This window comes from Crinia signifera, chromosome 8 (assembly GCF_055691185.1).
Source record: "Crinia signifera chromosome 8, ASM5569118v1, whole genome shotgun sequence".
Lineage (NCBI taxonomy): Eukaryota > Metazoa > Chordata > Amphibia > Anura > Myobatrachidae > Crinia > Crinia signifera.
Genome location: NC_139224.1, coordinates 18,478,873 through 18,495,122, shown reverse-complemented (window position 1 = coordinate 18,495,122; position 16,250 = coordinate 18,478,873). Strand labels below are relative to the sequence as shown.

Below are 16,250 nucleotides of genomic sequence, written 5' to 3'. Positions count from 1 at the left end.
TACTGGCGACCCACATGGGTGACCCCACTGGGTGACTTTGTGGCCCCTCCCATCACTGGGCTGACCGTAACGGACAGCAAGGTCACAATATAAGGCAGGATAGAGCGCAAATAAAGGTTTGTAAGTAACAAGCACATGACAGGGGTATTACTGAGCAACTTTACGCATTACAGAACAACTACACAGTCATTAGTGACTCAAGATGATGGATAATGTATCAGCTATAGAGCAACAATGTAGCAGGAACGCGCCTCCTCTCTGCCACAGCATTTACCAATATCTCCTATTTATTTTATTACGATAGTTGATATTTTTATTAGCCATATACAGGGGTCCCTGCCCGGCACCCCAGCGCAGCCGCTCCCTGCCCAGCGCAGACGCTCCCTGCCCGGCGCCCCAGCGCAGCCGCTCCCTGCCCGTAGTCTGGTGAATTCTAATTCACAAGCATCTTCCATATGCCGTACCCTACAGCTTTCTGTGGTTTCTACTCCAACTACTTTATATAACTGTGTGTGAGGAAGCATAACAGTACAGTAACAATCTAGGGCTGATCCTGAGTGAGCACCTTATGTAACCCCCTGGAAGCTGCAGCCATGCGGGAATTCTGGCAAGTGCGCACATTATCACGCTGATCCAGCCTTGGTAACTGGAGGTGCTATCAAATATTGGAGACTTGCTGGAAATCCCACACATCCTGTGTCTCACTGGCCCTCATCTGAGTGTGAATACAAATGGGCAGCATGTACAGCCGTTACTCACCGACATCATCCTCGCTGGTCTCCCCTGATGACAGCAGTCGGTCCAGTCGCTCCTCCAGGTTCTGGAAAGTGAGGGGTTTCCTGGGTACAAACACAGGGGAGGAGACATTGTGGATCAATGAGGGTATATACTGTACAGTATACAGGATATACACCCGGGGGCTGCATTACACACCCCACTGCGACATTGCATCTAGCCGTACTCCACTCCAGGCCGAACCCTTCTCACCCATAATCAGGGGAGGTGACACTGTGGGACAATGAGGACCTACGTGTGTATAGGAGTGCGTACCGAATCAGGGCACATGGGCACACACGTTGCGTATGGAATCAGGGCACATGGGTATAAAGCTACACTATGTATGATGACTGGCACATATCAAATACTGCAGGGCAGACAGGTCCAAACTGTGGCCCTCCAACTGTTGTGAAACTACACATCCCAGCATGCCTTGCCAAAGTTTTAGCATTCCCTAATAGCAAAACTGTGGTAGGCATGATGGGATTTGTAGTTTCACAACAGCCGGAGGGCTATAGTTTGGACATGCCTGCTGGGGATCCGTCAGCCCCGCGGCAGTGTTATGTCACTGGCACATATTATATACTGAGGGGATCAGTCAGTCCCTGTGACAGTGTGATGTCACTGGCACATATCATATACTGAGGGGATCCGTCAGTACCTGCGACAGTGTGATGTCACTGGCACATATCATATACTGTAGGGGATCCGTCAGTCCCTGCGACAGTGTGATGTCACTGGCACATATCATATACTGTAGGGGATCAGTCAGTCCCTGCGACAGTGTGATGTCACTGGCACATATCATATACTGTAGGGGATCCGTCAGTCCCTGCGACAGTGTGATGTCACTGGCACATATCTTATACTGTAGGGGATCAGTCAGTCCCTGCGACAGTGTGATGTCACTGGCACATATCATATACTGTAGGGGATCCGTCAGTCCCTGCGACAGTGTGATGTCACTGGCACATATCTTATACTGTAGGGGATCCGTCAGTCCCTGCAGCAGTGTGATGTCACTGGCACATATTATATACTGAGGGGATCCGTCAGTCCCTGTGACAGTGTGGTGTCACTGGCACATATCATATACTGTAGGGGATCAGTCAGTCCCTGCAGCAGTGTGATGTCACTGGCACATATTATATACTGAGGGGATCAGTCAGTCCCTGCAGCAGTGTGATGTCACTGGCACATATTATATACTGAGGGGATCAGTCAGTCCCTGTGACAGTGTGGTGTCACTGGCACATATTATATACTGAGGGGATCAGTCAGTCCCTGCGACATTGTGATGTCACTGGCACATATCATATACTGTAGGGGATCCGTCAGTCCCTGCGACAGTGTGATGCATTGGCACATATCATATACTGTAGTGGATCCGTCAGTCCCTGCGACAGTGTGATGTCACTGGCACATATCATATACTGTAAGGGAACCGTCAGTCCCTGCGACAGTGTGATGTCACTGGCACATATCATATACTGAGGGGATCAGTCAGTCCCTGCGACAGTGTGATGTCACTGGCACATATCATATACTGTAGGGGATCTGTCAGTCCCTGCGACAGTGTGATGTCACTGGCACATATCATATACTGTAGGGGATCCTTCAGTCCCTGCGACAGTGTGATGTCACTGGCACATATCATATATTGTAGGGGATCCGTCAGTCCCTGCAGCAGTGTGATGTCACTGGCACATATTATATACTGAGGGGATCAGTCAGTCCCTGTGACAGTATGGTGTCACTGGCACATATTATATACTGAGGGGATCAGTCAGTCCGTGTGACAGTATGGTGTCACTGGCACATATTATATACTGAGGGAATCAGTCAGTCCCTGTGACAGTGTGGTGTCACTGGCACATATTATATACTGAGGGGATCAGTCAGTCCCTGTGACAGTGTGGTGTCACTGGCACATATTATATACTGAGGGGATCAGTCAGTCCCTGCGACAGTGTGGTGTCACTGGCACATATTATATACTGAGGGGATCAGTCAGTCCCTGCGACAGTGTGATGTCACTGGCACATATTATATACTGAGGGGATCAGTCAGTCCCTGCGACAGTGTGATGTCACTGGCACATATCATATACTGTAGGGGAACCGTCAGTCCCTGCGACAGTGTGATGTCACTGGCACATATCTTATACTGTAGGGGATCCGTCAGTCCCTGCAGCAGTGTGATGTCACTGGCACATATTATATACTGAGGGGATCCGTCAGTCCCTGCGGCAGAGGGATCATTGCTGTGTAACTGGATACAGAAGGTTATAATTAGAGGGGATGAGGACAGGTGGTCACAGAGCGGATACCACACTAATCACAGGCGGCACCAATACAGCTGCAGGCTCTGTCCAGGGCATCACTAACAAGGTGACATCCACATATTACCAGGCTCACCACACCACACACTGCATATTAACCCATAAGCCAGGCAGGCATGTGCAAACTGTGGCCCTCCAGCTGTTGTGAAACTACACATCCCAGCATGCCTTGCCATAGTTTTAGCATTCCCTAATAGCAAAAATGTGGCAAGGCATGATGGAACTTGTAGTTTCACAAAATCTGGAGGGCTATAGTTTGGACATGCCTGACATAAGCGGATTCTATGCTGATACCTCCACCTATGCCGATTCCCGTCACCAACAGAGTAACTGCAGTACCGAGAACACTTACCCTGCAGTACCGATACCAACCACCTAGCGGCACCGATACCAATCACCCTGTAGCAGTGATATGTACATACAGGGTCACCGGCAGCCTTGCGCAGTCGCCGCGCAGATATACCAGCAGCGTTGCGCAGGGATCGCAGCAGCGTTGCGCAGGGATCGCAGCAGCGTTGCGCAGGGATCGCAGCAGCGTTGCGCAGGGATCGCAGCAGCGTTGCGCAGGGATCGCAGCAGCGTTGCGCAGGGATCGCAGCAGCGTTGCGCAGGGATCGCAGCAGCGTTGCGCAGGGATCGCAGCAGCGTTGCGCAGGGATCGCAGCAGCGTTGCGCAGGGATCGCAGCAGCGTTGCGCAGGGATCGCAGCACAGGGACAGCAGCGTTACACAGTCACAGCACAGGGATAACAGCAGCGTTACACAGTCACAGCACAGGAATAATAGCAGCAACATCACACACTGCTTGCTGACATACACCAGAGTGTGACATGGCTGTAAACGTGTCCTGCATGGCTCTAGGCCTGTAGTAAGGGTGAGGGAGGGTTTATTACAGGCACTGGACAGATGTACCTATGTCAGGCCACTGGTCAGACTGGGCTGGGATTACATCACATGCATACCAGATATCAGTGATACAATACCGGTGTGTAGCTGCATGCTGCACTGCATCACTGCCCGGGAATATGCGCTGTAGATACTGACTGAGGAGTCTCTCGTTCACGATGCCTGGAACAGGACACAAAGGAGTATATTATATATACACATACAGTGATGCCTGGAACAGGACACAAAGGAATATATATATATATATATATATATATATATATATATATATATATGTGTATATATATATATATATATATATATATATATATATATATATATATATATATATATATATATATATATAGTAGACAGTGCACCAAGGTACTCAGGCGGCACTCACAGGACTTGCAAACGGTCACAAAAAACTGCAGACTACACCGGCAGTTGGTGCTGACGTTTCGATAATTTAATATCTTTATCAAATAAAAACAATAAGATAAATGACACGAATATGTAATAATAAATGTGTCGCAACCAATATTTCTTTCTTCGAATTTCCTGTATCAGCATCTATTCACACAAGACGCAGGATCCATTTTGTAGTGAATTTATTTATTCGTAACAATTACCAACGCGTTTCGTTAAAGACTTCATCAGGGGTATAGGCAAAAGTAATGATCACCCAAACAAAATCAGGATATTTGAAGAATACTCTTTAAAAGACAGGTTCATAAAATCAAATGCTTGAGGTATATCAACTACCTAGACCAGAGTTGTAAAGGCCACAGACAGGGTTCCCCCTTTTCAGAGTGGGGTATCCGTCACAAAAAGTAACCACAGCAAGGGATGTTGCCTTCACCATTCTCAGTTTTGAAGTGTAGGACAGTGAGCACTGTAAAATCTTGTCTGCAGTTGATGTTTTTACAGGCGAGCGGCGCCCAGCAATCCAGGGGTCTGCATAGCGATGAAGATGGCTTCCAGCATCTGTGATGAGACTGTGGAGCTCATCTGCAGCTAATAGGCGCCCAGCAGTGAGGTGAACTGGCAACTAAAGCCGGGGGAGTGGCTACAGGCCAGCGCCGCCTCCCTCTATGATAGACTTCCCCCACTGGTTTAATGGGGCCTGTGCCCCTTTACCCTGGTGGGCCATTGAAATCTCTGCTGTGGGGGGGCAGTGTCCACGCCAGCGATGTGACCTGCTCCCACATAGTACAAAGCATAAACACCTGCTTGCTGCAGGCACCAACAAAAGACTGGAGGCGGGGCTATAGGGGAGAGGAGCCAGGCATGGTGGAAAGCCTAAAGCTTTGGAGAGCTGGTGCCCGGTCTCTGGATCCGCCTACAACCCCGATGTTATCCCTGTGCGACCCAGGAACCCTGAAGAAGAAAGACCGACAGAAGCAAAAAGGTTGACTTGAGTTTTCACATTTTTTTGTACCTGTGTCGACATCTATACTTTAGTCCACAATGATGAGTAGTGAAGTATACTTCTTGGTCCGGCCGGGTGCCTGCTGCGATAACACCACAAAATCCCATAAGCAGCAGTAAGACTTCTACCATTTTTTAAGCTGCAACGTTTCAGAGCATATTTAATTGCAGCTATTTCGTCAGTCCCAACAGTACAAATACCACTACAACAATTAAATATGGGACGTTCAACCAGTCAGTCGTGTGCATGATCTGCAGACCAAAAAATGAAAAAGCGGAATGGCAACATACCATGGCCGCCTCACCCACAATGGGCCAAATGAGCAAAGCAAAGACCAAATCCATGCTCATTGTCTTTATCGAGTCAAAGGGTGTGGCCAACAAGGAATTTCTACCAACCGGCCAAACTGTCACCGGTGCATGTTACACAGGGGGCTCAGGGTCCTCCGCCAGGAGATTGCCACTACCTGGGTTCTCCATCAGGCCAATTCGCCAAGTCACACATCGCTGCAAGTTTTGGGCAAGCACAACACGACAACGCTGCCTCAACAAGGGATGGCCATCAACCATCAATGATCAAATATCATCGATGGTTTATGGCCGATGTCAAATACTTTTGCCATTGATGGGGGAGAACCAGATGGTATCCCTACATCGATGTCATAGTAGAAACAATGTTTATTTTTTTTTTCTTAAAAGGTGCCGGGAAAGGGAAAGGGGGGAAAAAAAGAAATCATGTCCCCCCCCCCCCGACAACCCGGAAGCTCCGCCTCCACGGGTGGCGTTGCTGAGGAAAGTTGCTATAACTATCGTGTACTACCAACGCAATACCAAATTTCAGACTGATTCATAGGTTCTTTTTTTCCCACCATGGCAATGCACCAGTTCCCTCATCCGGAACTGTTGCGGGCAAATTGCATGAATTGCGCTATGAATTTTTGCAGCATCCACCGTACTCGCCCGACTTGGCTCCATGCGACTTCTTTCTGTTCCCTAACCTGAAAACGTGGCTCGCAGGGAAAAATTCAGCTCAAACGAGGAAGATCATCGCCGAGACAGGAGCCTACATGAGTTTGACAAATCATTTTTTTTTTAGAGTTTAAAGAAATGGCAGGGACGTTGGGAAAAGTCTATTGCTGTGAAAGGAGATTGTGTTGAAAAAGAAAATCAAACATTTAAAAAATAAATGTCGTCTTTATTCTTAACACAGGTATTTATTGATCCACCCTCATGTATATATATGGTTTAGTTTATGATCAATGAACGTGGGTGCCTTCTGGTGAAATTTTATGGTGGATCGGCAGGCAAGCAGACAGCGACACTCCACGAGTAATGTTTTAAAAGTGTATTAGGTGAAAAGCAATGACCGACATTTCGGGGCCACAAAACCCACTGCAGACAGTGCACATCATGCATCCTGAATAATGGTCTGTAATTCCCTAATACTTGCGGGTGGTGGAATGCACCTTCATGGCACACTGGTAATGGAACCCCCAGAACTGTACATGGCGGGTTGAGAAAAATAATAATATAATAATATAACAATGCCATTATATAACATTAATAATACAAAGTTATTAGGCTTTGATAAGATGTATTTGAAAACTTTCAATAAAACCAATTTAAGCCTAAACAGAATTAAAACATACAAAAGTAATTTTCAGAGAAACGCACAAACACAAAGAAGGAGTTTAGCTGCAGCATTAGCACTGGAGGTGTCACCAGGTTTGAATTGAAGTAAACATGAAGTTTAAACCATGAGGTGCTTCTCTGTGTATTGCCTGTTTAATGTGCTGGTGCCGTTTACTTTTTAGATTGTTAGTGTAAAATGTGTTGTTTTTTTTCTATCCTATGGAAAGTTGGGAAGAAGCTTGATGCTGGGCTGATTTAGCACCTCTCATCTTGTTCAACTCCCAATATCTTTGTTGTGTTTGTGGTTTACTGCATTGTTTCAGATTACTTCAATGAAGGCCACAAGCAACAAAATTGTGGAACACCACCAGGGATTCCCTTAAAATAGTTATACGTAGCACAGGGAACGGTCACTGCTACCATATACAGTATGTGCTGTGTGCTCCATGTGTGGCTGGGACCAGCTGGGAAGTGATACTGAGCACAGGGAATGGTCACTGCTACTGTATATGTGCTGTGTGCTCCATGTGTGACTGGGACCAGTGGGCAAGTGATACTGAGCACAGGGAATGGTCACTGCTACTGTATATGTGCCGTGTGCTCCATATGTGACTGGGAAGTTATACTGAGCACAGGGAACAGTTACTGCTAATGTAAATGTGCTGTGTGCTCCATGTGTGACTGGGACCAGCTGGGAAGTGATACTGAGCACAGGGAATGGTCACTGCTACTGTATATGTGCCGTGTGCTCCATATGTGACTGGGAAGTGATACTGAGCACAGGGAACGGTCACTGCTACTGTATATGTGCCGTGTGCTCCATATGTGACTGGGAAGTGATACTGAGCACAGGGAACGGTCACTGCTACTGTATATGTGCTGTGTGCTCCATGTGTGACTGGGACCAGCTGGGAAGTGATACTGAGCACAGGGAACGGTCACTGCTACTGTATATGTGCTGTGTGCTCCATGTGTGGCTGGGACCAGCTGGGAAGTGATACTGAGCACAGGGAACTGTCACTTCTACTGTATATGTGCTGTGTGCTCAATGTGTGACTGGGACCAGCTGGGAAGTGATACTGAGCACAGGGAATGGTCACTGCTACTGTATATGTGCCGTGTGCTCCATATGTGACTGGGAAGTGATACTGAGCACAGGGAACAGTTACTGCTAATGTAAATGTGCTGTGTGCTCCATGTGTGACTGGGACCAGCAGGGAAGAGATACTGAGCTGATGGGAAGAAGCACCTTGTACATCAAAGGGTACAGGACAGATAGTGACAGGACAGAATTCCGCCAACATCTAACATTACTGTGCAGCAGACATCAGAGAGGGAGTTATACCCCTTTTACACCGCTGAAAAATCCGGGTCAGCGGCGGGTCAGACCCGGATCATCAGCGGTGTAAATGGGGTATATCCGTGTCCATTTACACGGGTCCTCTACCCAGGTCCTGACCTGGGTAGAACCCGGATAGGACCCGTGTAAATGGCGGTGTAAATGGTCCCGCTGCGGGTCCAGGCACCCGCAGCGGGTCCACAGCGTGCAGTGCTGGGGAAGCTGTGCCCAGCTGCTGCGGGAGGAGGGGGGTTCCTGTGGCTGCTGAGGAGTACCTGTCAGCCTGAGGTCGGAGGGGATGATGTGCGCTGCTGCTGTACCTCCCCCCGGCAGCCGGTCCCTGCGGCGAATGGACAGTCAGTGTCGGCGGTCCCTCCAGCACATGGGAACTAGTACTAGGTGAGGTACAGCAGCGGCGCACATCATCCCCTCCGACCTCAGGCTGACAGGTACCCCCCCCCCCTCCCCTCAGCAGCCGCAGGGACCCCCCTCCTCCCAGCACCCGGGGACAGCTTCCCCCATCTACCCCCTCAAAATTTTTATTCAAGCAGTAATAATAAATATATATATATATATATATATATATATATTTTTTTTTTTTTTTTTATACCACCCTTGGCAACGAGCAAGCATTTTTAACGACATCCACGAGGAAAGGCAGGGCTGACCCAGGTTCAGTGTAAATGGTGCAGACCCAGGTTCAGTGTAAATGGTGCAGACCCAGGTCCGACCCAGGTCAAAGTGCTGTGTAAATGGGGTATAAAGCAGGGTCAGACCCTGGAAACTCCAGCGTTCAAAGACCAGGGTCCGACCAGGGTTTTTGGTGTAAAAGGGGTATTAGTGACTGCTGGGCATACTGTGGCACCACCCTGTGGTATAGAGAAGGGGGCAGAGCCCGCTTACGATGCCCGTATCACTGTCCTGTAGCAGCACCTGAATTACCTGTAACTTTAGTCTTGTCTGGTTCTATGGACAGTCGGTAATTTCTCCTCATCAAAGATGTGCCGGATCCTCTAGAAGCCATGACCTTGGGGACACTGTAATACAGAGACTCACAGTCACTGCGCTGACCCTATATCCCGTTGGAGAGGGGATAACAAACAACAAACAACAGTTATAGGAGGGCGCCTCGAATTGTGCTCTCATAGCTAGACCTAAAAAGCCTTAAATATTTATTATTTTTTACAGTTTCTTATATAGCGCAGCAGATTCCGCTGCGCTTTACAATTGTAAACAGAGATAAAACAAACTGGGTAACAACAGCTAGACTTGGAGGTAGGAGGGCCCTGCTGCAAGCTTACAATCTATAGGGATATAGGAGGGAAACACAAGGACAGCCATCAGTAATAGCATAGCTTGTAGGTCCAGAAGGGAAGCTATATAATACATAAGTGCCTCAGAGGGTAAAGCATTGTGAACTTAAATATGATAGGCTTGCCTGAAGAGGTGAGTTTTCAGGGAACACTTGAAAGTTTGGAGGCTAGTGGAGAGTCCTATTGTGCGTGGAAGGGCATTCCATAGGATGGGAGCAGCCCGATGAAAGTCCTGTAATAGTGAATGGGAGCTAGTGATCCGTGCAGAAGAGAGACACAGATCTTGTGTAGAGCGTAGTGGTCGAGATGGGAGATATTTTGTGATAAGTAGAGAGATATAAGCTGGTGCAGTATGGTTAATAGCTTTATATGTGAGTAGAAGTATTTTATATTGAATATGGTAAAATACAGGCAACCAATGGAGGGACTGGCAGAGCGGATCAGCAGACGATGAGCATCTTGCAAGGAAGATCAGCCTAGCAGCAGCATTTAGAATGGATTGCAGTGGTGAGAGTCTGTTCTTGGGAAGACCAGTTAGGAGACTATTGCAATAATCAATGCGGGATATAATGAGTGCATGGATAAGAGATTTAGTAGTGTCTTGTGTGAGATAGGGTCGTATTTTGGATATGTTTCTTAGATGCATGTAACATGACTTGGTGTCAGATTGAATGTGGGGAACCAAGGACAGTTCAGAGTTGAGGATGGCCCCTAGGCAATGAGCTTGTGGGGTAGGGTAGATTGTCGAGTTGTCAACAGCGATGGAGATCAGGATGGTAACTGTTCTTAGCTGGTGGGAATATGAATGTGGGGAACCAAGGACAGTTCAGAGTTGAGGATGGCCCCTAGGCAATGAGCTTGTGGGGTAGGGTAGATTGTCGAGTTGTCAACAGCGATGGAGATCAGGATGGTAACTGTTCTTAGCTGGTGGGAATATAAGTAATTTAGTTTTGGAAATATTGAGTTTGAGTTGGAAAGAAGACATCCAAGATGAGATGGCAGAGAGGCACTGGTGAGAACTCTGGGGTTGATAGATAGATTTGAGTATCATCCGCATATGAGTTATACTGAAATCCGAAAGAGCTGATGAGTTTGCCAAGAGATGAGGTATAGATTGAGAAAAGCAGAGGACCTAAGACTGAGCCTTGCGGAACTCCGACTGACAGAGGTAGCGAAGAGGAGGTAGAGTCAGAGAAGCGAACACTGAAATAGCGATCAGATAGGTAAGATGTGAACCAAGAAAGGGCTGAATCAATAAGACCTAGGGAGTGCAGTGTTTGTAAGAAAAGAGTATGATCAAGTGTCAAACACAGCAGAAAATCTAGAAGAATAAGCAGTGAGTAATGGCCTTTAGACTTGGCAGTTACCAGATCATTCACCACTTCAGTCAGTGAAAGTCAGAAGCGGGTCTAATAGGGCGTGAGAGTTAAAAAAGTGTGTGAGGCGAGAGTAGACAAGTCTCTCAAGTAGCTTGGAGAGGCATGGAAGCTGAGAGATAGGACGATATTTAGAGAGAGAGTTAGGGTCAGAATTGTGTTTTTTCAGAATTGGAGTAATCACTGCATGTTTGAGCAAAGAAGGAAAAGTACCAGTAGCAAGAGAGAGTTTAAGGTATAATCAATCAATCACACTATCTTCAAATTGTAATTTGTCAATGTACCTGGGGTATAGATTATTGTGAGTCCTACTAAATGGATGGCTTGTGAGTTTTAGAAGTCCTCTATTGAAATACGAATTGAAATCAGAAACTTTCTTTTATAGTCCTTTATTTAGCGTAATAGTGAACCCCACTATAAGAGACAGAGATATCGCCCTCTAGTGTGTCTGGAATGTCATCACTCAAATAGTCCAGAAGTGTTTGAACCGTATGTTAGTGTGTACATGCCTGTTCGAGACCCTCTCTTTAAAACGCAAAGACCAAAATTATTAGCATCTTAGAAGCAGGTTCCTATACAGGTTTACAGGTTCAGGAAGAATGGCCTCACTATGGACAAGTGACCATAAGTAAAGCTTTTTTATTTTTTAGAATAATTTTTACTAAGGGTTTAAATAGTACAATTATATAGGGGGGAAAAAAAGGGGGGGGGGGGGGAGTACAGAAAATAAAACATACATTAAAGGTCACGTAATATCAGGTACATACAGTATATATGAGGCAGGCAGTGTGTGTATATATATATATTTTTATTTCCAGGATATATATATATATATATATATATATATATATATATATATATATATATATATAAATAAAAGTCCCTGGGGGGGGACAAAGAGCACTCGCCAATTGTAAAAAAAAAACGTGTATTTTATTTAGAAAAAATATAAGTAACATACCAAGGGTTTGCTGTAGGACCAAAATGAAGAAGTTCCAACGTTTCGATCCCCACTGGGATATTTGTCAAGGAATCCGCCAACAATGTTAAAGGTCTCAAAAAGAAAAAGGACTGCTCCGGTTGAAGGTCTGCTCGCTACAGCTGCCAAAGACCTATATGCCCTGTGTGTGACCCAAAACGGGGGCTATTTTTGGGTATATAAACTCGAGACCCGGCGGTGAGCAGATAGGTCTTTGGCAGCTGTAGCGAGCAGACCTTGAACCGGGGCAGTCCTCTTTCTTTTTGAGACCTTTAACGTTGTTGGCGGATTCCTTGACAAATATCCCAGTGGGGATCGAAACGTTGGCACTTCTTCATTTTGGTCCTACAGCAAACGCTTGGTATGTTACTTATATTTTTTCTAAATAAAATACACGTTTTTTTTACAATTGGCGAGTGCTCTTTGTCAAATACACGTTTTTTTTACAATTGGCGAGTGCTCTTTGTCCCCCCCAGGGACTTTTGTATATATGATAGGCACACCCAGGTGTGACCTTGAGGGCACCCCTCCTATCTGCCTTTGATGTGTGCGAGTACAGGTACTCCCACACATACAGTCAGGGTGGGTGTGTATATGTATATGAGGCAGGCAGTGTGTGTACATATATAGGAGGCAGTCAGGGTGGGTGTATATAGGAGGCAGGCAGTATGAGAACATATATAGGAGGCAGTCAGTGTAGGTGGGTATATGTATATATATGAGGCAGGCAGTGTGTGAACATATATATGAGGCAGTCAGTGTGGAGAGAGTTATATATATATATATATATATATATATATATATATATATATATATATATATATATATATATATATATATATATATATATATATATATATATATATATATATATATATATATATATATCTGCAGAGAAGGAAGGACAATGGGGGCGCCTCATAGCGTAGTATTTTTAATAAAAATTTTGTAGACAATACAGCAGAGTTAAAACCAGTCAGAGGATGGTACCCGTACCATTTGATTCCTCCGCTGTGGGCTTGAATACCACAAGGTTTTTAATATCTACCCGTCCACGGATAACAGCACGCCTCCTCCTGCGGGATTACAGCACACCACTCAACACCTGCAGCCTTCCACAGGCTACAAGCGCGCCGGTACCTTCTCCTCGCTGGGTCAGGGAACGCCGATCACCGGGACACGGAGCACGGATGACGTCACACAGGCACGCCCCAAACGCGTTTCGTCATAGAGACTTCGTCAGTGGGTTGCAACCACTGACGAAGTCTCTATGACGAAACGCGTTTGGGGCGTGCCTGTGTGACGTCATCCGTGCTCCGTGTCCCGGTGATCGGCGTTCCCTGACCCAGCGAGGAGAAGGTACCGGCGCGCTTGTAGCCTGTGGAAGGCTGCAGGTGTTGAGTGGTGTGCTGTAATCCCGCAGGAGGAGGCGTGCTGTTATCCGTGGACGGGTAGATATTAAAAACCTTGTGGTATTCAAGCCCACAGCGGAGGAATCAAATGGTACGGGTACCATCCTCTGACTGGTTTTAACTCTGCTGTATTGTCTACAAAATTTTTATTAAAAATACTACGCTATGAGGCGCCCCCATTGTCCTTCCTTCTCTGCAGATTTCTAATACCCGCTGGACACGGGTCTTATACTTTGGGGAGCGACGGTCCGTGTTTAAAGGGACCTAAGCAAGGAGACCCAGGAGTGGTGTGTCTCGAGTTTGATACTTTTAGCTGAGGAGGACTTTTCTTGCTGGACTGCTTAATTGTCACTCCAACACGGTTTGAGCGCAGCTGTCAAAAAACCATTGTCTTGCTTATATATATATATATATATATATATATATATATATATATATATATATATATATATATATATATATATAAAACGGAGACAGGCACACAATGAGTCAATCAGACGGGACGTCAGAAGCCTTGCGGCTTCAGCGTTATGTGAGAGACAGCTACCTGTTGTTTCTGATTTTGATATGCTGGCAAGCTGTTCATTTTAAACTTTCATTGTACATGAGCCGCTATTCATTTATAAATTTTACTTGAATTTATTGGTCATGGTGCGCTTGTCTCCTGTTTTTTTGCATGCAACTTTGGGACCCTGGGATCGGTTACTCGGAGGAGAGCTGCACTGTACTACCTCAGACTAATCTGAAAAATCCATATTGAGGACTAACGCAGTTTACTTATACAGGGATAATTTTGTGTGTGTGTGTGTATATATATATATATATATATATATACACATATACATACATACATACACACACACACACAAAATAAAATATACAACATTGGGTGCTTATGTAATATCTGGACTCCCGTTTTTCTTATGACACCGCGTGCGCTCGCCACGCTTCGGGCACGGTGGCTCGCTGCGCTCGCCACACTATATAAAATCAACTCCATGCGTAGTTGGATAGTAGGGGTATGAAAAAATGGGGTGCATTTAACATGGGAGCCCAGATAATACAGAAGTACCCAACATTGTATGAATCTTTCAAAGCATTTGAATGAAGTGTATGTATCTGGCCCAATTCGTCATCTCTCTCTATATATATGGCAGGCAGTGTGTGTGTACATATATAGGAGGCAGTCAGGGTGGGTGGGTGTGTGTATATGTATATATATGAGGCAGGCAGTGTGTGAACATATATAGGAGGCAGTCAGGGTGGGTGTGTATATGAATATATAGGAAGCAAGCGGTGTATGTGTATATATAGGAGGCAGTCAGGGTGGGTGGGTATATGTATATATATGAGGCAGGCAGTGTGTGTACATATATAGGAGGCAGTCAGGGTGGGTGTATATATGAGGCAGGCAGTGTGTGTACACATATAGGAGGCAGTCAGGGTGGGTGGGTATATGTATATATATGAGGCAGGCAGGGTGGGTGTATATATGAGTCAGGCAGTGTGTGTACATATATAGGAGGCAGTCAGGGTGGGTGGGTGTGTATATGTATATGAGGCAGGCAGTGTGTGTACATATATAGGAGGCAGTCAGGGTGGGTGTGTATATATTTATATATTATGAGGCAGGCAGTGTATATATAGCTGCTATAGCATGTACAGATACATAACAGTAGGTGTCACACAGCCAGGCAGCACCAGCAGGTATAACCACGCCGCGGATGAGGAGGGGAATGGGGTGAGAGTGTATGGAGCCGGCGGATATGCCTCCAGTCCCCACCTCTCCCTGGGTCACCACTCACCCTGTCCCGTGTCAGCCACTGATCCGTTCTCCACAACCTGAGCTCTGCCCCTCCCCCTCCAATCTGACCCCGCCTCATCTTCTGTAGGTTTTTTTTTTTTTTCAACACACTTTATTTATCGAAACAGTGTTCGTTATTAATAAAGATTTCTATACAACATAAAATAAAAGTGACTAACTGATCAGTGACATGGATTAAACTACCAATCCCGCCATGCAACGCCGATATACACAGCGTGATTGCCTGCATGGCCTGCTGGGAACGGTAGTTCTTTTGTGACAGCGTGTGGGGAAAAAAGGTTTAAGGTCGTTAGGTCGACATGCGTTTGCATTGGATCGACCACTGAAGCTTGACATCATACCTCCCAACATGAACCATGCCAGGAGGGACAAACTGCTCTGCTGCTGGACTTTCCTTTTAATTTAAAATTGCTATCACCTGTTTTTGGGCAGGTTAACTAATAATAAAGGTGTTTCTGCACAGGTGCTGGCAATCATACATTAAGAGGGAAGCCCAGTAACAGAGCATTGTGTCCCTCCTGGAGAGGGTCATGTTGGGAGGTATGCGACATGAGCCAAGGTCAACACAAGCATTAGGTCGACAGTCAAAAGGTCAACATGAGGTTTTTCACTTCTTTTTGAGCCGACATGTGCCGACAGGCGGTATTTCATGCCTTATCATCCACTAGGGCGTGGTGGGAGAATAACATAGTGTGGCGAGCGTAGCGCGCGGCACCGTGCCCAAAGCAAGGTGACACTTTTTTTGTGTCCATGTTGACTGTGTCAACATTCAGGATAAAAAAAAGTGAAAAATGCAATGTCGACCTAGCCCAGGTTGACCTAATGATTGTGTCGACCTGATGACATGTCGACCTTCCCATTTGTTGACCTTCAGTTGTTACCCATACCCAACGAAACCCTTGCAGGCTGCTGGTGCCCATAGGGCATATTTACTATTACTC

At 46.1% G+C, this 16,250-nt stretch overlaps 1 protein-coding gene across 1 annotated transcript in view; it reads right to left on the bottom strand.

The window, feature by feature from the left end:
• RNF123 (ring finger protein 123) overlaps positions 1 to 15,382 on the bottom strand; it is a 53,784-nt gene extending 38,402 nt beyond the window's left edge. The window contains exons 1-4 of the mRNA XM_083155885.1: positions 15,290 to 15,382; positions 9,347 to 9,441; positions 4,101 to 4,185; positions 760 to 839 (exon numbers count right to left, since the gene is read on the bottom strand). Coding sequence (XP_083012011.1) covers positions 760 to 839; positions 4,101 to 4,185; positions 9,347 to 9,428 — 247 coding nt within the window. The 5' untranslated portion in view covers positions 9,429 to 9,441; positions 15,290 to 15,382. The remainder of the gene's footprint in view (positions 1 to 759; positions 840 to 4,100; positions 4,186 to 9,346; positions 9,442 to 15,289) is intronic.
• Between the last annotated feature and the right edge of the window lie 868 nt (positions 15,383 to 16,250).